Source organism: Mastigoproctus giganteus, chromosome 13 (genome assembly GCF_048544385.1).
Source record: "Mastigoproctus giganteus isolate SK-2022 chromosome 13, ASM4854438v1, whole genome shotgun sequence".
In the NCBI taxonomy this organism is placed as follows: Eukaryota; Metazoa; Arthropoda; class Arachnida; order Uropygi; family Thelyphonidae; genus Mastigoproctus; species Mastigoproctus giganteus.
Window position 1 is genome coordinate 13235903 of NC_143587.1, and position 26648 is coordinate 13262550.

The 26648-nt window shown below is 37.0% G+C and overlaps 1 protein-coding gene across 2 annotated transcripts in view; it reads right to left on the bottom strand.

The window, feature by feature from the left end:
- The window catches only part of LOC150075774 (neurobeachin-like protein 1), a 693585-nt gene that overhangs the window by 60521 nt on the left and 606416 nt on the right, over positions 1 to 26648 (bottom strand). For both annotated transcript variants that reach the window (XM_090387670.1, XM_090387669.1), the window contains exons 49-51: positions 22370 to 22487; positions 15853 to 15950; positions 6954 to 7070 (exon numbers count right to left, since the gene is read on the bottom strand). In XM_090387670.1, coding sequence (XP_090243796.1) covers positions 6954 to 7070; positions 15853 to 15950; positions 22370 to 22487 — 333 coding nt within the window. The remainder of the gene's footprint in view (positions 1 to 6953; positions 7071 to 15852; positions 15951 to 22369; positions 22488 to 26648) is intronic.

Sequence of the window (26648 nt, forward strand, 5' to 3'; positions counted from 1 at the left end):
CAATTCCAAATTTTATTTTAATCACAAATGCAATTAGTGTAAGGGGTAAATTTTTTTAGCTTATGCTTATGTTGTTGCTTATGACTAAAAGCAATAATACGAGATATGTTAGGGTCAAAACAAACAAAAGGCCCAAGTGTCTGCACACTAATACTAGAAGTATAGTTTAATAAGTTTGATGAATTCGATATACTGGATACAGAATCTGAATATTGTAAACATTCAAATTCTTTATGGTGGGGATTATGCTTTTAGGCATGTAGTCATGCATATAGAGTCAAAATAAGCAAATCCAATAGTTGACTATATTGAGTCAGTCTGGTGCAACAGAAACACTGGGAAAACAAAAATGAGTACATTATAGGTCAGGTAATTGCAGTAATGATAATGAACATCTTTAAAGACAAATACAGTCAGCCAGCACATCTAAATTATTAGATATGTGAAGGGGGGATGACATTAATATTTCAGAGACTGATCAGAACTTTTGGGTTTGCCATGAAAGCAGATTATTTCTCAATCTGCTGGATGACTGCTTTCTAGCTCAGCATATTAGTGCTGGAGAATTTCAAATGCAGGTTATTGCAATATTTGAAACGGCTCAAATATAATGCTTTGCTTCATTAACTTTTGCATTTAACCATCAGGAGATACTTGTTTCTCCAGTGATGGCACAGTTCTTGGACTTTTGCTCTTATAAAACTATAAATGTCCATGTAGTTGACCTAAAGTAAGTATTATGGCTTTTAATCAAATAACACCACCCATTAGGCAAATCGATCCATCCATTAAAAACTTAATATGCTGCTGTGATCACTTTCGGAACTTATTGTTCCACTGCTAGAGAGAAGCCAGCCTTATTAGCACCCTGGGTCTAGTGATAAATAATATATCTAATCTAAATGAGCCAAATGGTAGATCAGAAGAAACTTCCAATTGGAAATGTTAAGCTATGTTACGTGGATCTTAAACTCCCATAGAAAGGTGAGAGGCCAATATTATAGCATGATTAATAAAAGGAAGTTGATTCAAATGCTGGTTATTGCAATATTTCAAATAGTTTAAACACAATGAACATCTTTAATCTTGTGGATTTATTGGATGATTGTTTTCTACAGCAGCATGTTCGGGAGGCAACTAGAGGGAGTAATATTCTTGATCTGATTATCAGTTCTGATTATCACATAATGAACATCTTTAATCTTGTGGATTTATTGGATGATTGTTTTTCTACAGCACCATGTTTGGGAGGCAACAAGAGGGAGTAATACTCTTGATCTGATTATCAGTAGTGATTCTTCGTGCATCAAGAATCTGCAGATAAAGAAACCACTAGGTGGCAGTGATCAAAGTGTGCTGAAGTGGGATTTACTCATAGAGGTAACTACCATAAGGGGTAAAGGAAGGGGCTTTGCTTTCATAAAGGTGACTACGGTGGTCTGAGACAGTATTTAAATTCTATACGGTGGAACCAACTGATGATGTTACCAACAACAAATTCAAAATGGGAACCATTCAAAGAATTAATCTTGGAAGCTACTAGGCTTTTCATACCAACTAAGAAATTGTTCAAGGTTTAGACCTAAATGGATGTCAGATGAACTAATTAGACATGTTTGTTTGTTATTTGGTTTTTAGGAGCATTAGCAACTAAAGCCATATTGCTCCGGAATATGCGGTGGTCATTCCCTGACCTTTTCGCATCCTCCGTATTTGGTGGTGACGGGCTCGAACCCTGGTCTACTTGAAGCGTGTGCTACGCACTGCTGCTCCTTCCCAAATGGCTACGGAGGCGCCTAATTAGACATGTGACAGAGAAGAAAATGCATGGGATACATATAAATTAACATGTGACACAGAAGACTACGATAGATATAAGCTGGTCTGTAACCAAGTTACAAAGGAGGTTAGGCAGGCGAAGGCAGATTACGAGAAATCTTTGCCAAAGGATGCAAAGCAAAATAGCAAAGAGTTCTTTACTTATGTAAACTCTAGAAGGAAGGGGATGAATCAGATTGGTCCACTTGATATCGATGGTTCAACTGTTGATGATCCTGCTCTGGTAGCTAACAAACTAAATGAATATTTTGCATCGATATTCACACATGAGGAGTTATTCAGTGAGGGGAATGCCAGAGGTGTATTCAACTCTGGCAGTAAGCTAGAAGCAGTAAGTATTCAACTCTGGCAGTAATCTTGTAATAACTGAGAGTAAAGTGGAGGAGAAATTGATGCAGATAAACATAAGAAAGGCACCTGGGGGTGGATGGAATCTATCCAGTTATATTTAAAGGAGGCAGCAAAGGAAATAAGCATACCCTTAGCCATAATTATGAGAGCTTCCCTGGACTCAGGGGGAGAGGTACCCATGGACTGGAGGTGTGCAAATGCGACCCCAATCCACGAGGATCAAAGGGAGACACAGGTAATTACAGACCTGTTAAGTTTAACTACTGTTCCAGGGAAATTAATGGAGGCACTGGTTAAAGAAGCATTGCAGGATCATCTAGACAAGACTTCAGTTATAGCTCAGACATAGCATGGGTTTGTTAAGGGGTAGACTCTAATCTGATTGGATACTATGATGTAGTCACAAAGGAACTGGATGCAAAGAATAACTTTGATATCATATATTTGGATCTTAGAAAAGCCTTTGATACTGTTGCACATGGAAGACTGCTGCACAAATTGGAGCAGTGTGGTATTGGAGGCAAATTGCTGCTATGGATAAAGGGATGGTTGAGTGGGAGAAGACAGAGAGTGGTAATCAATGGACACTGCTCTTTGTGGACTAATGTTATTAGTGGAGTTCCTCAGGGTTCAGTGTTGGGTCCATTGTTGTTTTCTGTATTTATAAATGATATTGATGATGGTATATCAGGCTTAATGTCCAAGTTTGCAGACGATATGAAGGTTGGCAGGGTTGTTAATGATACTAATGACAGTACACTGCTGCAACAGGATCTAGAAAAAGTTGAGCAGATGGGCTGAGAGGTGGCAAATGAAGTTTAACATTGACAAATCTAAAGTACTACATATGGGAAGTAGTAATCCCAGAGTAACGTATCAACTCTGTGGTACCACACTGACAGTGGTAGAGAATGAAAAGGACCTGGGGATAATTGTGCAGGCAGATATGAAGTTTTCTGAGCAGTGCAGACAGTCTGCAAGAGTAGCTCATGGTGTCTTGTCAATGATATACAGGAATTTTTCTAGCAGGGATAAGGAGGTGATTATCCCCTTGTATAAGGCAATGGTCACGCCACACCTTGAGTACTGTATACAGGTCAGGAGGCCTCATTTTAAGAAGGACGTACTGTTGGAACAAGTACAGAGAAGGGCAACAAGATTAGTGAATGGAATAAAGGGCTGCTCTTACTGTCGTAGAAGTTGATAGTTTAAATAGATTCAAGGCAGAACTTGACAAACATTTGGAGCGAGTGGAGGGGTGAAATAAGGGTTTTTTCTTGGCTGATGCTATATAACAGGGGTGGGCACACATGAGGTCAATGAGAGCCGCATTCCGGTTTTTCATATATTATATTAATTATAAAGAGCCACACCATAGTTACATAGTATTAGATACACAAATTTAATTTAATTTAATTAATATGATTACATATTCTACACAAGTCTTAAGTGCTATGTAAAGTATACATATATAAGAAAATATAATTAAGAGAAAGAAAATACAAAATAATTATTTCAAAATTTTAATAATAAAAATGCATTAATAAAAAGTATAAGATTTAATGAAGACCTTTGGTCAAGTCTTTGAAATCTGGCGTAAAATTTGTTAAAGCCGTTCGCAGCAATTCAGTGAGATGATGATTGGTCAACTGTGAACGATATTTCGACTTCACAAACTTCATTGTGGAGTACAAAGATTCACAGCAATATGTTGTACCAAAAATTGAAATTAGACGGCAAGCAGCTTTCTTTAAATGTGGATATTTTGATTCTGGCACGAGTTTCTAAAATTCAATTATAGAAGTAGATTTGTGCTACATTTTCAATGCCTGATCCTCTTTCATCTCTAATAACTCCAATTCCCCAGCCGCTTTTTCAACAAGTATTATTTCAGAAATTGGAAATCCATCTTCAATAAAAAATTCAATAATAAAAAATAAATTGCAAATGTAGATTTGAAACTTTTCAAATTTTCAAACCTATGTTTGAAATCTGCTTGCAATTCTTCCAATTTTTCTTTTTATTCATTTAACTTTTCTTCTTTGATATTAATTATATTTGCTTTTACTCGTGGAAAATGATTAAATATTTTGTTCTTAAGATCGTACACAAAAAAGCCGAAATCTAGCTTCAAAACTAAATACAGTTTGTGACAAATCAATAACAATTTTTTCCTTCCCTTGTAAAGCCAAATTAAGTGCTTTCAAATGTTTTATATTGTCTGTAAGGAACATTAAGTCAGAAAGCCAAGTTTCATTTTCTAATTCTCTGTATTTTTTTTCCTTTTTCTTTTGTAAATGTTATGATAGGATTTAGGAGTTTCACAAAATGGCTAAAAACATTGTAAGTTGACAGCCATCTTACTTACTTAGTTAATTTAACAAGATTCAGTGAAAAAAGTTCTGAAATAATAAAAACGAAAACGGATTTAAATTTTCAATGGGAGCCGCACTTAACTCAACGAAAAGCCGCATGCGGCTCTGAGAGCCGCATTTGCCCACCGTTGCTATATAAGCTTGCTTTCTTGCATCATGTGCCTTTGCTAATGATTAACTGTGTTAACTTTTGTATTCAACTGTCAGGGGATGTTGTGGTCTCTCCAGTGATGGAAATAATGCTCTGAATTATGCTCTTCTATAAATGACTAAGTCCACAGAGTTGAAATTTTTGCTATAATTATATTACAATATTGGCCTAATGCAGCTTTTCTATAGGGGTTTCACATCCATGTAATATAAATTTTGTTTCCAATCAGAAGTTTTCTTCTGCTCTACCATTTGGTTGTTTGTTTAGATTTGGTGTATCTGTTGACTACTCCAAACAAGTGATGTTAATAGGGCTACCTGCTGTCTGATGATGATGGAACCAATAAGTTCCAAAACTAGTCACAGCAGTGTTGAGTTTTTAATAGTGGATAGATTTACCTAATGGGTGATGTTATCCAATTAAAAGAAATATTAGTTACTTTAGATAAATGGACATTGTGTAGTTTCTACAACAGCACAAATCTGAGAACTGCTGCAAATACAGGAGATACCACAGCATCCCCTGATGGCAAAAATTAATGCAGAGAAGTGGTATATCTAAACTGTTTCAAATATTACAATAACCTGGATTTGAAATGGTCCCCTATGTATTAATTATACTATTACATTGGTCTCATGCAGCTTTATATATGGGTTTAACATCCTGTAACAAAGTTAAGCTTTCTTTTGATGACATTGGCCTCTTATTTAGATTTGATATATATGACCAGTGCACAAGGGTGCTAACAGGGCTCTTTCTGTCTGAACGGAACCAATATGTTCCAAAACTGGTCACGGCAGTGCCTTTTTAATGGATAATGAATTTGCCTAATGGGTGTTGTTATCCAATTAAAAGTGACATTAGTTACTTTATGTTAACTACAAGGACATTTGTAGTTGTTTCTAAAAAAAGAGCATCTCCTGACAGTTGACTGCAAAAAGTTAACAAAGAGAAGTTTTATATTTAAGCTGTTTCAAATATCAGATATGAAGATCTCTGAGCAGTGTAGACAAGCTGACAGGACAGCTCATGGGACTTTTTATGCAGGAATTTTGAGCAAGTAAGGAGGTGACCACCTCATTGTATAAGGCAGCATTTCCCAAACTGTGTTCCGTGAGATGTGAACAAGTGTTTTGTTAAAAATCGTAATTAACAATTTGTATCATTATATAATATTTGACATTTTCGGTTATTAATATACTGGCATAGGCTAATAATCAAATAGACAGTGGAACACTTTATTTTGGTGGCCTTTTGCATAGAGAAGTATGCGTAGAGGTAATGACACCTACGAAAAAGTAGCAAAGAGGTGATCTAATATGCCATTTATATGCGATTTAGCTCAGAGTACACGGGTTGAAGGAGAGGAGGAAGTGAACCGATATCATAACTAAACTCACTTCCCTGTATAAATTTTTTTGATAATTATCAGTATTTCAAAATATTATTATTCAAATAAATAAACATGGATTTGTGGTTGAAAAAAGGAACTTTAAAATGAGAAGCAAACTACTTCTAGTAGTGCAACTGTGGTCGATTAAAACGAAGACAATACTGGCACACTTCAAAGCAAGGATGAACAATCGTAGCCTTTTGTTCCCCAAAAAATCCAAGGTGAAAAAACAGGAACCAACTAATAAAAAACCAAAATGAAAGTATAATGACAGTTATTTGAATTTTGGCTTTACATGTGTTGGAAATAAAGATGCTCCTTATGCACAGTGCGTCATATGTAATAAAATATTAGCAAACAGTTCTTTGGCTCCCGCTAAACTTGTGTTTCGTAAATGTTCCGTGAATATGTTGTGAGATGAAAAGTGTTCCGTGACTAAAAAAGTTTGGGAAAAGCTGGTATAAAGGCAATTGTTAGGCGACATCTTGAGTACTGCATGCAGGACTGGAAGCCTCATTTTAGGAAGAAGATGGATGCAGAGAAGAGCAATGAGAACAGTGAAGGGAACAAAAGGGTGCTCTTGTACCAGGAAAGGCTTCAGTTTTGCAAACTGCACCTGTGAAGAGATCTAATTAAGGGGTTTAAGGTCTTGAATAGATTAAGCAAGCACAATGCTGATGGATTCATTTCAGTTCACATGGATTTAGTGCTTTCCTTCATTAAAATACTGCTACAAACTTCCACATGACATCATTCCACATGTTAAACAAAATTCAATAGAAAATTGATTCTTAAATAAAAAAAAAAAAATCACACAACCAGATACAAAAATAGGCAGACTTACCTCTACAAAAAAAATTTTCAAATTTTGAAGGAAAAGGAAGATATTGGGAGGTCGAGTTTCAGACTTCAACATTTTTGTCACAGCTTCCGGGAAAGACAGCCTCTTTGGATGAGGTTCCTAACAGAATGTATTAGTCCAAAGATTTTTTTAAAAGTATTATTCACTTTAGCAAAATTTTAAGCATAAAAAAGCTACATGTATATAAACAAACAAATCCATGGTTTTATTTATATATGAGTGCTATCACTGAGTTAAATCTAGACCACTGGTTTGTAAATTACACATGCATGCATGCATGTGTATAAAAACTATGCATTTGATTGCCATTGTAAAAATGAAATGTTTGATGACCTTTGTTCATTGCTAAATCAGATGTATGATATTAACCTACAAAGCGGATCACATCAATTTGTTGCATGACAATTCGGTGTATGTGAAAATTTAGTGAATAACATTTTACTGTATATAACAATTTGGTGAAAAACAATTGGTGGCTATGAGAATTCAGTGTATAGCAAAGTAAGACAGAAAATGCTAACTTTTAACATGCTGTAAATGGCAAATTGCATAGTTCAAATGATGACATGCTGTAAATGGCAAATTTAGTGATGACGATACCATTCGTGATATTTTATATTTTTGAGGGAGCATACTCTCCACCTTCATTTTTAAATGCACGTTAGTGTCACAGCAGGTTAAAGACTGGAATACAAGAGAAGCTTGTTCACACTATAATTTCACTTCTGTAAGATGCATTTTTTTAGGAAATACACATTGGGGAAGGGGTTGTTCCACAGGCTAGTACAATGGATGGGTTAGGGGGAAGGTAGGTAGGTTAGCTTCCTCGGAGATCGCGTAGTAATCAGAGTCTGATTCCCCTACAGGGAAAACTTTTTTGACCCTGTGGGGAATTTATACAAGGGCCTGTGACGGTTCTCGACACTCCTGACAAAGGGATGGTACAATGATCTGTTCTTTAATCTGATTTCTGCACCAGTAATTTTCTTTTAGCTTCCCAACCCTCAAACAATTCATGCTCCTGGAAAAGCATAGAATTCAACTGAGCTATATTAAAAAAAAATTAATAAATAATCTTATCTGGATTAAATGTGTTACAATATGGATGGAGTCAGGCTGAAATATGAGTGATCACTACTTTCCTGCCAATTAAAAGGATCGTCATGATTCCTTTTATACAAAATAAATGGATAAAAAATGTATTAATTTATTTTTCTAAATAAACTCCTCCTTCCTAAGTATCCAAAATTTCTTGTTCACTAAACTGTTTACTTCACTGATTTCATTAATTTCTGACCTTTGTGTGTGATGCAACCAAATAGCTGTGCATACACCAAATATTAATAGCAAAAGTATTTGCCATATAGTGCAAGGAAGCCAAAGACTTTTGCTGCACTAGAGAGAGAGGGAAAAAAAAAAAAAAAAAACCTCAAAGATAAGAAAATACAAATTATATGATTCCCTCCTTGTATAGGTAACTATCCAGTTGAACTTTGCATTTATTCCAACTGTCAGCCTCAACTACCTGCGAAGGCAACTTGTTCCAGCAATCAATGACTTGCCAACTAAAAGTAAACTTCCTACCATCTAATTATCAGCAGTGATAATTCGTGCAGTAAGAATCTATAGATTAAGGAACCACTAGGTGACAGCGATCACAGTGTGCTGATGTGGGATTTAATTAAAGATGTAGTAAAAGAAGCATAATGCCAGAAAGCAAATGCATGAGCTTAGGTAGCATCAGCAAAAAAAAAACAAGAAAAAAAAAAAAAAAAAAACAATTTCACACATCCATTCCCTCTAAAGGTTTGTCCAGTTCCTCCTTGAATTTATTTAAGCTATCAACTTTCACGACAAATGGAAGTTTGTTCCAGCAATTAACCACCCGCTGGCTAAAGGGTGTGTGGAAATTTGCCTTTAGCAAATTTCCGCACATCTATTTTACAAATGTTTTTCCTCAATTTGAATTTATGCCCCATCAGGTTCATAATCTGAGCAAGTAGAAGAATCTCATCAGAATTCAGTATGCTCAACCATTCAAGGCCTTATATGCCTCAATCAAATCACCTCGCAGGTGCCTAGTTTCCAGCTGCTGCAATTTGCAGAACTTATGCCTTTCTTGGTAGGAGGACTCCTTCGCTCCCTTCACCAATCTTGTTGACTTCTCTGTTCTCGAATATCTGCTACCAATTCCTTAAATGCCGATCTCCAGTGGGGCAAAGACAACTTAGTTCATTTCAATACTTCTAAAACTGTCTTGTCTTATATCTCGCAAAAAGGATTCTTCTGCTCCCATGCTTATCTTTGGTGACACTCCGATTTCTAGACAAGATGATACATCCCTTTTTGGGATTACCCCGACTTCTAATCTCTCTCTCTCTCTCTCTCTCGGCACAAGCACATTACAAATATTGCTTCCTCTGCATTTAAAAAACTTGGTTTTCTCCTTCGCTCTCAGCATTACTTTTCTTCCGAACAGCTGTTCACTCTGTACAAATCGAAAATCTGCCCTACCACAGAATGTTGTTCCCACATCTGGGGGTGGTGCCTTGAAAACCTCTCTCAGGCTTCTATTCCATTCAGAAAAAGGTAATTAGGTTAATTAATTAGGTTAAAACTCATAGACGTTCTGTTTCTGCTGCATGCCTTTTCTACAGATACTTCCATGGGCACCGTTCTTCTGAATTGGCTTCTATAATTTCCGGTATCTCTTTCAAATTCAAAACAGTCCGAACAAGTGTGGCCACCAGCCAACAATCCATTTACTGTCCAACTTAAAACTCACATCTTCCTTGTTTATTCATTCAACTGCTGTTTTATGGAACAACCTTCCTTCATATGTATTTCCTGAAAATTACAGTCTACAGAAGTTCAAGTCAACAAATATCTTTTTTCGTTTTCTCAACCTCCAACCCAAGCACGGTACTAAGTACTACAGGTTCTAATACCTCTCATGTTTGGGATTTACATGAAGGAAAAAAAAAAAAAAAGTGCCGGTTTTATTTGCAAAGCTATAGTTGTGAAAACAACGTAGGAAAAACAACGTTAAAAGGAGGCCAAGCGGTTAGAAGGGTTAGTTGTTCGCAAAGAATATAATATATATACAGTATAACAAAAAAGAAAGGTGAATTTCCTTTCTCTGTTCTTACTTAAGACTTTCCAAGTGGAGAACTGATTTATAAATGAACTGCTGATAGAAAACGATATAACTTAAAAAGAACTTTTATCTCTGAGAAAGATCGCTATTTAATTCGCACTAGAAATGCTTGACCTCGAATTTGCTTGGCACCCAGGGCCAACAGTTTCTGAGACATGGATTCTAACTTTCTCTTTTTAAATACAATCGGTATGTCGGGATTTTGGGTGGCAACGCTTCTACTCATATGCAGTATTTTGAATTTGCCAATGTTAAACTTCAGTTGCCACTTTTCAGCACATCTGCCCAAATTTCTAGATCCTGTTGCAGTAGCACACTGCCAATGCTGTCATTAACAACTCTGCCAACTTTTGTACCATCTGCAAACTTCGACATTAAGCCCGATATACCTTCATTAATATCATTGATAAATATACAAACCAATAATGGGCACAACAAACCAATAGTACGCTCTTCGTGGACTAATGTTATTAGTAGTCCCCGGGGGACTCCACTAATAACATTAGGCCACGAAGAGCAGTGCCCATTGATTACCATTCTCTGTCTACTCTCACTCAACCACCTTTTATCCAACTGTAGCAACTTTCCCTTAATTCTCCAATTTGTATAGTAGTCCTCCATGTGCAAGAGTGAACTCTTCATAGACTAATGTTACTAGTGGATACCCCAGGGTAATCGGTGTTGGGCCAACTGTTGTTTTCTGCATTTATCAATGATATTGATGAAGGTACATCAGGTTTAATGTCCAAGTTTGCAGACAATACGAAGGTTGGCAGGGTTAGTAATGACAGTACACTTCTGCAACAGGATATCGAAAAGTTCAGCAGATGGGCTGAGAGGTGGCTATTGAAGTTTAACATTGACAAATGTAGAGTACTGTATATGGGTAGCAGTAACCCCAGAATAACATACCAAATGGTAGTGGAGAATGAAAAGGACCTAGGGTAATTGTGCAATCATATATGAATTTTCTAAGCAGTGCAGACAGGCTGCAAGAAAAGCTCATGGTGTCTTGTCAATGATATAGAGGAATTTTGCTAGCAGGGATAAGGAAGTGATGTCCCCCTTGTATAAGGCAATGGTCAGGCCACACCTTGAGTAATGCATACAGGTCTGGAGGCCTCATTTTAGGAAGGATGTAGTGCTGCTGGAACGAGTACAGAGAAGTGCAGCGAGATTGGTGAGTGGAATAAAAGGTTGCTGCTTTGCTGTTACAAAAGTTCTGCAAATTGTAGTGTCTGGAGACTAGGCACCCATGAGATGATCTAATTGAGCTGTATAAGTCCTTGAATGGCACTTGAGCAAACTCAATGCTGATGGGATTCTTCCTCTTGCTCTGATTACTCACCTGAGGGGATATAAATTCAAACTGAGAAAAGAAATTTGTCTTTAGCCAGCAGGTGGTTGATAGTTGGAACAAACTTCCATCTGTTGTAGTGAAGGTCTTCGTGGGCTAATGTTATTCTACTGCTCTTCGTGGACTAATGTTATTCTACTGCTCTCGTGGACTAATGTTATTAGTGATGTGCCACAGGGTTCTGTTGGGCCCATTGTTGTTTTGTGTATTTATCAATGATATTGATGGAGGTGTATCAAGCTTAATGTCAAAGTTTGAAGATGATACAAAGGTTGGCAGGGTTGTTAATAACAGTAATGACAGTATGTTGCTGCAACATAATCTGGAAAAGTTGGGCAGATGGGATGAGAAGTGGCAACTGTTGTTGTTGTTATTTGGTCTTTAGGAGCATTAGCAACTAAGGCCATATTACTCCGGGGATATGCGGTGGTCATTCACTGACCTTTCCGCATCCTCCGTATTTGGTGGTCACTGGCTCGAACCCTGGCCTAATCAAGAAGCGTGTCCTATGCACTGCCGCTCCTGCCCACCTGGCTACGGAGGCACCAAGAAGTGGCAACTGAAGTTTAACATTAATGAAATGAATGCAAAGTAATGCATATGGATAGCAATAAACCCAGAGAAATGTACCGACTGGATGGTGTTACACTCAGAGCAGTGGAGAATGAAAGAGACCTGGGGGTAATTGCGCAGTCAGATCTGAAGTTTTCTGAGTAGTGCAGACAGGCTGCCAGAATAGGTCATGGGGTCTTGTTAATGATATACAGGTATAAGGAAGTGATTATCCCATGTATAAGGCAATGGTCAGGTTATATTTTGAGTACTGTGTACAGGTTCTGGAAGCCTCATTTTAGAAAGGATGTAAAGTTGCTAGAATGAGTACAGAGAAGGGAAACAAGACGGTGAAGGGAACAAAGGGGTGCTCTTATGAAGAAAGGCTTAAGTTCTGCAAACCGCAGCATCTGGAGACCAGGCACCTGCGAAGTTATATGATTGAGGTGTATAAGGCCTTGAATGGATTGAGCAGGCTCAATGCCATTGGTATATTAACAAGACTATATTCCTTCCATAACCAATCCTCTGATACAAATTTCCACGTTCGTGGTCCAAAAACAGATCCATGGGGACATCCTCGAATAGTCGATCTAGTTACCAAATTCCAACTAGACTTAACCGTAAAAGATCTTTCCTTAAAATAATCCACCATGACGCTACAAAGCTGATGGGAGCATTTTGCAAGGCAAAGCATCAATAACACACTGTCCCAAGAGATATTATCAAAAGCCCCTTAAAAATCAATGAAAATGCCAAGAACATATTTTGCATTTGAATCTCTAATCAATTTAATCAAAAATTTTAAAGCATCCTCTGTACCCCGACCAGGAGTAAAGTCATGTTGTTTATTTGAGAATCCCAAATTTTCTTGCATATATTGCAATATTCGCTGTGAAAGCATGCATTCACAGACCTTGCCCAAACCTGAAAGAAGTGGAATTGGACGATAAGAAGAGGGCTGGGTTGTAGGTTTTTCAGGTGATTTCAAAATGATCTTAAGAAGAGCATCTTTCCAAGGTGAGGGAAAAATTCCTTCAAGCAAGCATTTGTTGCAAACAAGAAGATGATGCTTAGGAAACAGTTTGAAGAAATACTTAATAACTTCCCCTTCATTGAGGTCCATACAAGAGCACCTGTTATTACAAACTTTGCTAACAGCTGAATTAAGATCTTCCATTGAAAAAAGGTTCCTCTTGAATACTGTTAACACAACCACAATCTAACTGATCAGCACTTTCAGAATGCTCCATTTGATCCATATGATGATGTGATTCATTGATTAGGTGATCAAGTATAACATTAATGCTGCCTGGCCAATCTATAGTTTCAGAGTCTCCACAATGCATAGAACCTATCACATCTCCAGATGGCCTTAATTTGTGCAAACACAACTTATAAACAATACCCCATGGATCCTCATTGCCAGTTGTTTGCACTAAGTTTTTCCATGCATCAAATTTCCTTTTGATCAATTGATACTCAGTTTTCAACCTAGCAGTAGATTCTTTATTATCTCACAATTTCTGATGTTGAAACTTCTTATGTGCCCTGTTGACTTCCTTGCGCAGATCAGTAAGATCAGAGGACCACAATTGCACTGGAGCATGTTTATTTTGCTTTAATTTCATTGACTCCTTTGAGGCATCAAATAACTTCCATTGTAACAACAGAACCAAATCAAATGTATTAATCCTATCCAACTCAGTTAACAACATTTAACCAAAAATTGTCCTAACAAATCTGTCAAATTTACCCCAGTCAGCATGCTTGATAGCAAATCTTCAAAGCTGCTATTAATGAAGCTCAATAAATCTACTTCTAGCACAGCCTAAGTTGAAAATAATTGATCTGTGATTGCTGTTAATCCAATCTGGCTTAACTTGCCAATTAGATGTGAAATTGAAGGCATACTATTGGCTAACATTACATCTACATTAGACCCACGGTTAATAGTCCAAAACGTCGCTTCATTATCAGGCTTATTAATGATCTCCAGTTTAATGAAGATATCAGCTTTTACAATAGCCTGCCTCTGGCATCTGTAAATCTAGAATGCCACAAAAGATTTTTAGCAGTTGAATCCAGACAGATAATTACTTTTCTGCCTTTTGATCTGAATAATGCCTCTACCAAATAGCTAAGAGAGCAATGAAGGTTCACATCAGGCTAACAGTACACAGATATAATGAAAAATTGTCCTCAACTAGCTTCAATGCCAACACAGACTGACTGCATGCTATGCACAAGGAATCAATTCTGGTCTCAACCAGATCAGAGCTGAAAATTTGTAATACTACAGATCAACTTGTATCTGTTGAAGGCCTCAGTACTTTTCATCACTCTGTAATTTTCCTATGCTATCTTTTTCTGCTCTATTTGACTGGCCAACTCCACAATCATCCATTTTGGCATTCTCCTCATGCAATATTTTCTTAATGGCATGTATGTGTTTGTGGCTTCTGTGATTTTTTTCTTTAAAAGTATTCCATAATTCAAATGTCTATAATAATATTGGTGTAGATACACCATAGATAACTCTTAAGAAACTAGTGTGGTAGTGTGGGGGGCATCATTTGCTCTGTATCTCATATTGTGCTCTTCCTTCACAACGAGTTTCCACGGTATTGCACTACCTTGAATAGCATTAGCATTAGTAGAGGCATATGATGCAAGAAAGCAAGCTTATTCAGCATCAGCCAAAAAAAAAAAAAAAAACCCTCTCCCATTTCACCCCTCTGTTCGTTCGAAATACCTGTCCATAAGTAATATAAGTAATGCTTCACTAATAGAGAAGACTATTGTTACTTATTCTCAGTGAGTACCACCACCCAGACGGCACTGTTTCAAAGCTACTGGCATATCATCGGTGGGTGGGCAGGTACCCTGATATTGCAGACATGACAAACCAGTTGCAAAGATAATCACACAATATGAGAGATGCCAAAAGGTTTATATGATAATATTTAAAAATAACTAAATGCACAAGGCTTTTTTTTTTTTTTTTAAATTCAAATGTATTTGCCCTCAACTGGCAATCTGCCTAATTAATAGATGCATGTAGCACTTTAAACTGTCAATGTTCCCTTGTCTGAAGTTAAAACCCAAGCCTTTATCTTTAACTACTGCAACATCTTTCTTCATCTTCCAAATGACGATCCCATGATCACTTCCTGACAATGGTTCCTGTAATTTAAACCTTGTTCTTTATTTGACACCATCATTACTAACAAATTAGATGACATTACATGTCATCTAATTTGTTAGTAATGATGGTGTCAAGAATATTCTCAACCCTAGTACTTTCTCTAATATGATGGTACAAATAATAATCATCTAGTTTATTTAAGAAAACTTTTACCCTCCCACTTATTCCAATCAATCTGGGACAGATTAAAGTCACCCATAATAAGATATTAGTGTATGCCTGTCCATTCTTCCACCTGCATGTAATATTCATGGGAATTGTCACATCCAGCAAAATGTTATTCACCCCTGAATAAGTTCATATTTATCTGCCGATTTGCATGTTGCCTGAGCTGAAAGATCCTACCCCTTTGCCAGAGAGAAGCTAACTACAGACAGTTCTGATCGACAGAAGAGGCATTTAAGAATTCCTCCAGTCCCCAACAGGATTAGACCTCTCCAAACAAGTGGCTAGTGGCAAAAACTGCTATATGGTAATGAAAGATTTCCCAGGTCTTAAAGCAGTAATTTTTCAGGGTGAAAATAAACAATTTGCATCTAAAAACTGCCGGTGTAAAAATGCATATTTAATAATCTGCTGAGAAATCTATATTGCTCTTGTTAATTACCTTTAAAAGCTGGCAAGGTGTTTGCCCAAAGTTGTTTATCATCCCTTCAGTAGCTGCTCTTTCAACTGGATCCTCAATAGCATCAAGATCAACTGCACCTATGGTATAGAAACCATTATTATTTATATAAGGTGTAAAGAAGTTAAGTTTTGCAACATTTAAAAGAACAAAACTATTTGAGCTTTTGCATTTTGTTTATAGTTTACTGATTCTGTATAAACTATCAACTGTTAATGATTATAATGCACAAAAAAGGTACAATATATTGATAGATAAATAATTAAAAGCAGCAAAAACAGCACAGATGGAAATAAACTCATCAATTCAGATATTTCATTGACACTAGCTCTAGTCTACTTCCTCAGTGAAAATGAAGAAAAACCAAACTGAGTAACTTAAAATTAACTGAAACATAACATTTAAAGCATTGATTTGGAAACAAGGCATGGAGTATTTGTAATATAGCTTACATAAGGAAAATGCTAAGCCAACGGGTGATGTTTGTGAAAATTTAGCTTACTGTATAACTTTATCTAGTGATACAATATACTATAAATCGCGCATGCACACGATAAATTTGACTATGGCTACACTTACACTGCTGGATTCTTGCACCTGTGGTATTCTTATACTGAATCTTACCATTCCATGTATTTATACTGAATCTTACTTGTGTATAACTTAATCCATAGTATTCTGCAGACCCAGAATACTTGAACTAAGTGTTATAGTGTTATGGCACAATACTATCACAGATAAGACTTGGAAGAAATTTATACAAAGTCAAATTTAGTACTGAATATGCTTGATAGGGTATGCCTAGATTAGTGTATTGTAGGTATACCTAAATTAGTATATTGCATATCCAGATTAGTATACTGTATAGTCAATAAACTAAATTTTTACAAAAATTCTATGCAGATTTAATAATTTCCCTGCATAAACTATATTGTCATTTTCACTAGGGGAGTGGACTGTGGTGTTGAATGGGGATCTGTGGGTATGGGACATTTTATGCTAAAGCAAAAAAAAAAAAAAAACAGTACAGATTGGGTACAACAAGGTCATTACAAAACTGAATTTTCTGATCATGTAATTCATTTACAAATTTTGAAACTACAGTAGAATAAGGGAGGGAGGAAGGTGAGATGGCAGGAAAAAATTGGAAGGGAGGCAACTGTTAAGAACCATTGAGTTAGTGGGTGTAAAGAGAAGGTTTGTAGTTTCTTCAACCAGAAGAAATAGACAAGTCAAATCATATACAAAATGAATTTACAGATAGGGTATGATGATTTACAGATAGGGTATAACGACGACTTAATACTAATTCTAAAATAAACAAAGAGGTTAAAGATAGATAATTAAGATAATATGATTGAAAATTATTTCTTGAATGTCACCCTCCTGTACTTAGTTTATGAAATGTTTATTTAACTCTTGGTTCACTTGTTTTAGAACCCTGTCAGCATCCAAAAATTTCATTAAATCATACATACCCCCATTCCTCTACTTTTACTTTCCTACCAAATGTACCATGAATAGTCAAACTATTGCAACCAACTTACCTGCAAATAGATGATATAACTCAATGATATCCATTTCCACCAAAAGTCTAACAGGTTCCACTTATTCTTTATGACAGAATTCCAATTATTAGTTGCTTCAAACAGTACCCATCTCAGTTCCCTAATTATTCACTTTATGATTCCCTTTGCTTCAAAAGCAATACTTGTGCATATGTCTGCTCCAAATGTTTCTTGTCAGAGGCTCCCTAAGGTGGAATTCCTACTTTTGATATCCTATGGCATAAAATATCTCATATCTCTACCCCATCCTGTCAAATTCACCAGTTGCTTCTATCATTCTTCCTACTCCCATAATCATCCTGAACTCTTTTACTTCCTATTTTTGATACGTGACTTTTTCCAATCTAACTTTCCTAACAGTGAAATAATTTTCCTTGGTTTTAATGTTCAAAACTCCAGTTGTCTTCAGTTTTCTAGTTGCGTGAACACAGACAGTTGAGATGCTGAGACTTTTGCAATTAATAATGACCTCACTCAACTTGTTCATTTACCTAGCAGAATAACAGATAAATCTAACCACACATCTAACACTCTTGATATTTTCTCAAAAACAACCCTTCTAAGTACATGGTCGAAGTGAATGGCCCTCTAGGCACCTTGGTGATGATTCTACATTGGAGCCTCTCTATCTCATAGCCATTCTAATGCTATGAGAGATGCATCTCCAATGCATCACAGTCTCAAAAAATGTGCGAAATGCGAAATGTTTTCCAACCTTTCTAAAACAGGACATGATCTACCCAAGGAGGATGCCTTTGTGTGTGTGCTAGGTGTCTAGAGTGTCAAGAAATTAAGGTGCCAACTCAGCATTCTGATGGGTGTCTATGAATGCTTGAGGTGTAGGGTAAATGCTCTCGAAGAAATTAATGAGGGGGCCCATTAAGCTCTCAGCTGCCCATCTCAATGCCAGAGCTCACTCCTGTGATACAGTGGCAATCTCCAAGGCAGAATGCACTGGTCCCAAAGGAACTAGTTATTGTTGGTGACTCTATTGTCAAGGATATGAGGAATATACTATGCAAGAATGATAGGTGGAATAGGACCAGGGTATGTCTGCCTGCAAGGGGCAAAAGTTGATGACATTGTAGAGCAGATATCATATTTTAAGGGAACAAAAGGTGATATTTTGTACATGTTGGAATTAATGACATTAAAAGTAAGAAATCTACAGATTTACTCAACAAGTACAGGTCAATGTTGAAAAAAAGTCACGAGTTAGAGTTGAATGTGAAAGTGTCTGCAATTCTGCCCAGACACGATAGGAGGGAATATATGATAAGAGCCTTGTCAATCAATTTGGCCCTGGAGAGAGAGATTGTGCAAGGCTCAAGGGGTAGAATTTTTTTCAGCCTGGTCTATGCTTGTTGACAGGAGAGACTGCTTCTACAGTGATGGGCTACACTTAAATAGAAAGGGTGCAAGAATATTTTCTGATGAAATCAAGGCAGCGTTAGGTGGGTCAGAAAACTGCTAGCTTTGGGGGGGGGGGGTTCACAGACTAAAAGGTTAACAGTGGCAAAAGTGATTCTTGCACTGCTTCTATTAGAATGAGCAGCAGACTGGAAAGCAAGGTAAGAGATTTCCAGGACTGCTGGGAATTATAGTGGAACAAGTAAATACATGGGCTGTGTTACGGTAACTAAGAGTAGGAACAGGTGCAAGTATACTTGTATACAACAATGCTAGGAGTATAGTTAATAAATTTGATGAGCTTGAAGTGCTAGTCAAGACATCAAAGGTATATATTGTTAGGATATCAGAGATATGGTGTCACACAGATATCAGCAGTGCCGAATTGGAATTTGGGGAGTACAATGTGTACAGCAAGGATAAAAAGGACAGGAAGGGAGGAGGGGTTATGCTGTTAGTTAAGAAACACATAAAATCTAAGGAAGTGCATCCAAATGATGTTGGTGGACAATGCAATGTTGAGTCTGTTTGGTGACATAAGCACTGGCAAAGGAAAAATGAGAGTAGGTGTGTGTTAGTGGGCCTAATGAATCTGATAATTATAATCAGCAATTCTGCAGAGAAATAGAGTGGGCCAGTACATCAGAATGCCTTATAATGGGGGATTTTAATTTATAGAATAGAATAGAATCTTTAATTGCAGCAATGATAGACATACAATTAATCCCGTCACGGCATAGTATTGCCAGGGGTTTACAAAACATTTCCTAGAGATTGACTGGAACTTGTGGGTTGGTCACTCGCACACTAGCAAGACTTTTGTGGATTTAATTGATGACTGTTTTCTATAGCAACATATTCAAGAGGCAACCAGAAGGAGTAATATGCTTGATCTGATTATCAGCAGTGATTATTCATGCATTAAGATTTTGCAGGTAAAGAATCCACTGGGTGACAGTGATCACAATATACTGATGTTGTTGTTGTTGTTGTTTTTGGTTTTTAGGAGCATTAGCAACTAAGGCCATATTGCTCCGGGATATGCGGTGGTCATTCCCTGACTTTTCCGCATCTTCCGTATTTGGTGGTGACGGGCTCGAACCCCGGTCTAATCAAGAAGCATGTGATACCCACTGCTGCTCCTTCCCACCTGGCTACGGAGGCGCTTATATATACTGATGTGGGAATTACTTATAGATGTAACTACCATCAAGGCTAAAGGGAAGAGCTTTTGCTTTCGAAAAGGTGACTACAGGAGTCTCAGACAGTTTTTAAATTCTGTACAGTGGGATCAACTGATGATGTTACCAATGTTGAATTGGTAACATCATCAGCATTCAAGGACTTAATTTTGGAGGCTACTAGGCTTTTCATTCCAACTAAAAAATACCATTAATGGTTTCAGCCTAAATGGGTGTCAGATGAATTAAGAAGTCTCGTGGCAGAGAAGAAAAATGTATGGGATGCATATAAAGTATCAGGTGACACAGAAGCCTATGGCAGATATAAACTAGTCTGTAATCAAGTCACAAAGGAGGTTAGGCAGGCGAAGTCAGATTACGAGAAACCTTTGGCAAAGGATGCAAAGAAAAACAGCAAAGTTCTTTACTTATGTAAACTCTAGAAGGAAAGGGACGAATCACATTGGACCACTTAACATAGATGGGTTGACTATTGATGATAATGCACAGGTAGCTGATAAACTGAATGAGTATTTTGCATCTATATTCACACATGAGGAGTTATTCAATGAGGGGAGTACCAGAAGTTTATCAATCTCTAAAAGGGAGCTATGTGATTTTGTAATAACTGAGAGCAAATTGGAAGAGAAAGTGTTGAATTTAAACATAAAAGAGACACCTGGGGTGGATGGGATCTATCCAGTTATATTAAAGAAGACAGAAAAGGAAGTAAGCTAACCCTTAGCCATAATTATGAGAGCTTCCTTGCACTCAGGAGAGGTCCCCAAGGACTGGAGGTGTGCAAATGTATCACCAATTCACAAAGGGGGTTCAAAAGATGATACAAGTAACTATTAGACCTGTTAGTTTAATTTGTGTTCCAGGTAAAATAATGGAATCACTGGTTAAAGAAGCATTGCAAGATCATCTAGACAAGACTGCAGTAATAGTTAAGACACAGCATGAGTTTGTTAAAGGGAGGTCTTGTCTGACCAATTTGATTGGATACTATGATGTGGTCACAAAGGAACTGAATTGTTGTTGTTGTTGTTATTTGGTTTTTAGGAGCATTAGCAACCAAGGCCATATTGCTCCGGGGACCTTTCCGCATCCTCGGTATTTGGTAGTCACGGGCTCGAACCTCGGTCTAATCAAGAAGTGTGTGCTACACACTGCTGCTCCTGCCCACCTGGCTACGGAGGCGCACAAGGAACTGAATGCCAAAAATAATTTTGATATCATATACTTGGATTTCAGGAAAGCTTTTAATACTGTTGCACATGGAAGACTGCTGTACAAATTGAAGAGGTATGGCATTAAGGGTAAGTTGCTACAATGGATAAAGGGATGGTTGAGTGAGAGACAACAGAGAGTGTAATCAATGGACACTGCTTTTTGTGGACAAATGTTATTAGTGGAGTTCCCCAGAGTTCAGTGTTGGGCCCATTGTTGTTTTGTATATTTATCAATGATATTTATGAAGGTATATAAGACTTAATATCCAAGTTTGCAGATGATACAAAGGTTGGCAGGGTTTTTAAACAACAGTAAAGACAGTATGCTACTCCAAGTGGATCTAGATAAGTTGGGAAAATGGGCTAAGAAGTGGCAATTGGAGTTAAACATTGACAAATGCAAAGTGCTGCATGAGTAGCAATAACCGAAGAGAAATGTACCAACTGTGTGGTACTATACTCAGGGAAGTGGAAAAGACCTGGGGGTAATTGTGCAGTCAAATATGAAGTTTGCTGAGCAGTGCAGATGTGCAGCCCATGGAGTCTTGTCAATGATATATAGGAATTTGCTAGCAGGGACAGGGAGGTGATTATGGTCAGGCCGCACCTACAGTACTTAAGTGCTTAAATGGACTATCTTGGAAAATTAAAAAAAAAAAAAAAAAACCAGCCTTACAACTTTATACATTTAACAACCATATAAACCTCTGCCTTCAAAGAAATATTAAAACAGCAGACAGGATGCACTTGATTGTTCTGAATTACACCGAGATAACAAGAATCATGAAATGTAAGTCAGTGTCACATCTCTTTGCAGGTTTCAAAAAAAAAAAAAAAAAAAGACAGGCAAATGAATCAGGTAAACTTTGATAAAATTGAGGAATTCTGCATATCACAATCTTGCATCCAAACCTACAAATTTATTTTCTGCCTACTCTAAAGCTTGCAACAATTGTAAAACAATTATTAATCAAACTAAACTTCAATAACAGGCTAAGAGTATAAAAGTTAGGCCAGATTTCTATTGCTACCACTGCATTTCCAATAAACTTATTAAAAAAAAAACCAAAAAAAAAAAAAACCAAATTAATTCAATTTTACCTACCTTCATAGGACACATAATAGAACATATTTAGAGCTTCTACTGCAGCTGGTCCCTTCTGTTTATAACCAAATATCAGGTCAATCCATTCGTGTAAATGAGTTGACACATATTCTGATTCCTATAATAATTTAAAATTAACGTTACATTAACATAATTTTTATAAAAGGTAAATTATGTTAATCATATGTATTTAGTGATTTCAGCTGAATTTAGTGATTTCAGCATTGTGATTAATTATAACATCACTAAAATTATTAATATTTATGCTGCCATCTTGGCATCATAAATATTAATAAACTGAGATGGTAATTTCAATTCATTAATATTCACAATAGCTGAGTAAATAAAATTAAATTCAGGATAAAATTCAAGTATATCCAAATTCAAAAGTTTATATAGCATCACCCTTATACATACCAGTTGAAATCTTTATTTAGAGATGTGGATTTGTATAGCATGTTCAATAATGCTATCCTACATAACAATATATATATGCTTAGTCCTCATTTTAGGAATGTTCATTCACAGCACTCCTATTTCAGTATATATACCATGTTTTGTACAATGAAAACATACCAAGCAGTGCACACGTGTCTGCTCACAGTTGATATTCTGAATCCTTCTGCATGCCACTGGCTGTCAGAGAATCAAAAGGATGATGAGGTTAATGAGATTGGTGTATCATTACCAATGGTGAAAAATAAAAGCGATATTGCTCTCTTTGAAGAATGTTCTTATACTGATGAGGGAGAATTTTTGTTTAAAGCATCTGCTTTCCCTTAAATGATCCCTCCACTTCCTTTGAAGCAGACTTTCAAAGATCACTTGAATATGGAATGCAGTTGCAACATAAGCAGAAAAGTTGAATGCACCCTTGTTGCTATGGGAAGATAAAAAAAAAATTAAGAAACAACAATCCCATATCACCCAATACTTTCTTCAAGCCAAAGGGATCCAACAAGTCCTCATTTTGGCAATAGAAATTGAACTCTTTTTTATTATACTCATGTTTATTTTTTTTTCTTATTATTTATTTAAAAAAATACTTATATACAAGGTGTGATCAGAAGGGTTGGGGACTGATTTTATATCTTAAAGTTGCAACATCATAGCAATTTGCAACTTGTTGCAAATGTTTGGTGTCTTATCTAGATATAATAACATCTGAATTTACCATTTATCTGCAGTCAGACTGAATTAGCGTGCACTGAACAGATGTTTTTGTGTTTTGTCCCATTTTAAAATGAGTGATTTCAACAATCAGAATTTACATTTACAGTCCACTTCTCAGTGAATTTACATCAAATTAGGGAAAGTGCAAAAGAAACAAAATATTAAAAACAGCTTTCAGAGATATGTTATATGTTGTTCAAAGGCTGTTTAGCAGTTTTCAACATTTAAAGAGAGCCCACTTGTCCATCAAACATGAATATCACTCTGCTTACTCTTCAACTTCAGAAATCAATGATTCAATCGCTCATGTTTGTGACCAGATCAAGAATGGTGTTCAACATTTAACTATCCATGAGGTTGCTAGCAAAACTTCCTATGGGACATGCCAAATCAATTTTAACACAAGATTTTGGATTGTTTGTTATTGTTTGTTATTTGGTTTTTAGGAGCATTAGCAACTAAGGCCATATTGCTCCGGGAGATGCGGTGGTCATTTCCTGACCTTTCCGCATCTTCCGTATTTGGTGGTGACGGGCTCGAACCCCGGTCTAATCAAGAAGCGTGTGCTACGCACCGCTGCTCCTTCCCACCTGGCTACGGAGGCGCCCCACAAGATTTTGGAATGCAATATGTTTCAGCCATGTTTGTGCCTTGCATTCTTACAGAGATGCAATTAGAGAAAGTGGCAAGTTCTTGCATCAGGATCTTTGTCAATGTGTTGCTGTTGATTAACATTTTGTTTCTTCCATTGTCACTGCTGACAAATGGTGAATGTACGGCTATGATTCAGAAACAAAGGATCAGTCCTTTCAATGGAACATCCTATCGAACACCCAAAAACTCAAGACAATCTTAATCAAATATGAAGATAGTAGTTATTGCATTTTTTTTACTCAAAGGGCATTGTTCACTACAAATTTGTCCTGCTTGGTCAAACAGTGAACCAAGAATACTACAAAATAGTTCTATGGTGATTGAATGATGCTGTTCAGAGAAATCAGCTGGAAGAGGGAACTTTGGGGAATTTACGTATCACAGAAATGCCCCTGTACACTTGATTCTTTCATTCAAGAATGTCATGCAAAGCACTCTGTTGCTGTAGCACCCCAATTTGTCAAACTCAGAGTTTAAGCTCCCTGTTATTATTATTAAGCTTAAAGCCTATTTGAAAGATCACAGAAACCATGAGAATTTCCAAAAGAAGACTATCAGTGTGTTTTGTCCCATTGGATACTGTATACAGCATTGGAATTGCTGTATACAGTATACTCAAAGTAGTCTCCTTGGCATTGCATACTGGAAGAGCAGTCTGCTCCAACAACTTTTTCTGAATAGCTGGCAAGCTTCGTCATTTCCCAATATTAGTTTAATCCTTAAACTTTTTGATCTCAGCTCATATATGCACTGTTTCATATCATCACAACTCTGAGACAGTGCATATCTTTCCTAAAATGAGGAATTAGCGTATATGTTTTTAACAATTGCGCTTCATTATAATGAATATGGATCACATACAGAATAAGATCACACTTAGAGTAAGAAAATATGAAGAATTCACCAGAAACAGTATATTATAATAGCAAAATTCTATGTATGTATGTACATTGAGTACGGACGGGAGATTTTTGGCTGCTGTAAAGGGATAAGTATTTTTTAATTTTTAACGTATTCTTCGTTATTTAACGTAGTACATTGTGTTTTACAGAGATATTAAATAGGTTTAGTAGCATTCATTAGCTTCTTATTTTGAATTTGACCAGCCATTTTGGAAGTTACGACTCCCGGTGTTGGCGCCAATATTGTTGAACTAGCTGCCATATTTTAGTCGATAAGAAATAGCTTAACATATATATATATCTCGAACTGATAGCGTAAGGTATAAAGTTAAACTAGACAGCTTAATACGAAGCACTGTATTAGGAATCTGTTAGCTTATTATAGTATTATCAATTAATCAAAAATATTATTAATCTTATTAAATTTCATTGTTAATTAAATTGTATTTAAACGAAAATCATGACCTGGACTAGAGCTGCGAAACAAAGATCACAGACTAGCGAGAGTCTTGTGGCTCGGGTGAGAAACGAAGGGGACAATTCTCCAACGCATCAGTCTCAAAAAATGTGTGAAATGTGAAATGTCTGCTGACCTTTCTAAAACAGGACATGATCTAACCAAGAAGGATGCCTTTGTGTGCTAGGTGTCTGGAGTGTCAAGAAATTAGGCACCAACTCAGCATTCTGATGGGCGCCTATGAGAGCTTGAGGTGTAGGGTAAATGCCCTTGAAGAAATTAATATGAGGAGACCATCAGGCTCTCAGCTGCCCAGCCCAATGACAGAGCTCACTCCTGTGCATCAGGCAACACAGAGGCAATCTCAAGGCAGAATGCGCTGGTCCCAAAGGAACTAGTTAGTGTTGGTGACTCTATTGTCAGGGAGAAGGGGAATATACTTTGTAAGAAGGATAGGTGGAACAGGACCAGGGTACGTCTGCCAGGGGCAAAAGTTGATGACGTTGTAGAGCAGATATCATCTTTTCAGGGCACAAAAGGTGATACTGTTGTACACATTGGAACTAATGGCATTAAGAATAAGAGATCTGCAGATTTACTCAACAAGTACAGGTCAATGTTGAAAAAAAGTTGCGAGTTAGGGTTGAATGTGAAAGTGTCTGCAATTTTGCCCAGACATGATAGGAGGGAATATAGGATGAGAGCCTCAATCAATTCGGCCCTGGAGAGAGAGATTGTGCAAGGCTCAAGGGGTAGAATTTTTTTCAGCCTGGTCTGTGCTTGTTGACAGGAGAGACTGCTTCTACAGGAATGGGATACATTTAAATAGAAAGGGTGCAAGAATATTTGCTGATGCTATCGAGGCAGTGTTAGGTGGGTGGGAAAACTGCTAGAAAGGGGGGGAATACACAGACTAAAAGGTTAACAGTGGCCACAGCAAAGGAAGTAAGCAAACCCTTAGCCATAATTATGAGAGCTTCCTTGGACTCAGGGGAGGTCCCCAAGGACTGGAGGAGTGCAAATGTATCACCAATTCACAAAGAAGGTTCAAAACGGTGACACAAGTAAATACAGACCTGTTAGTGTAACTTGT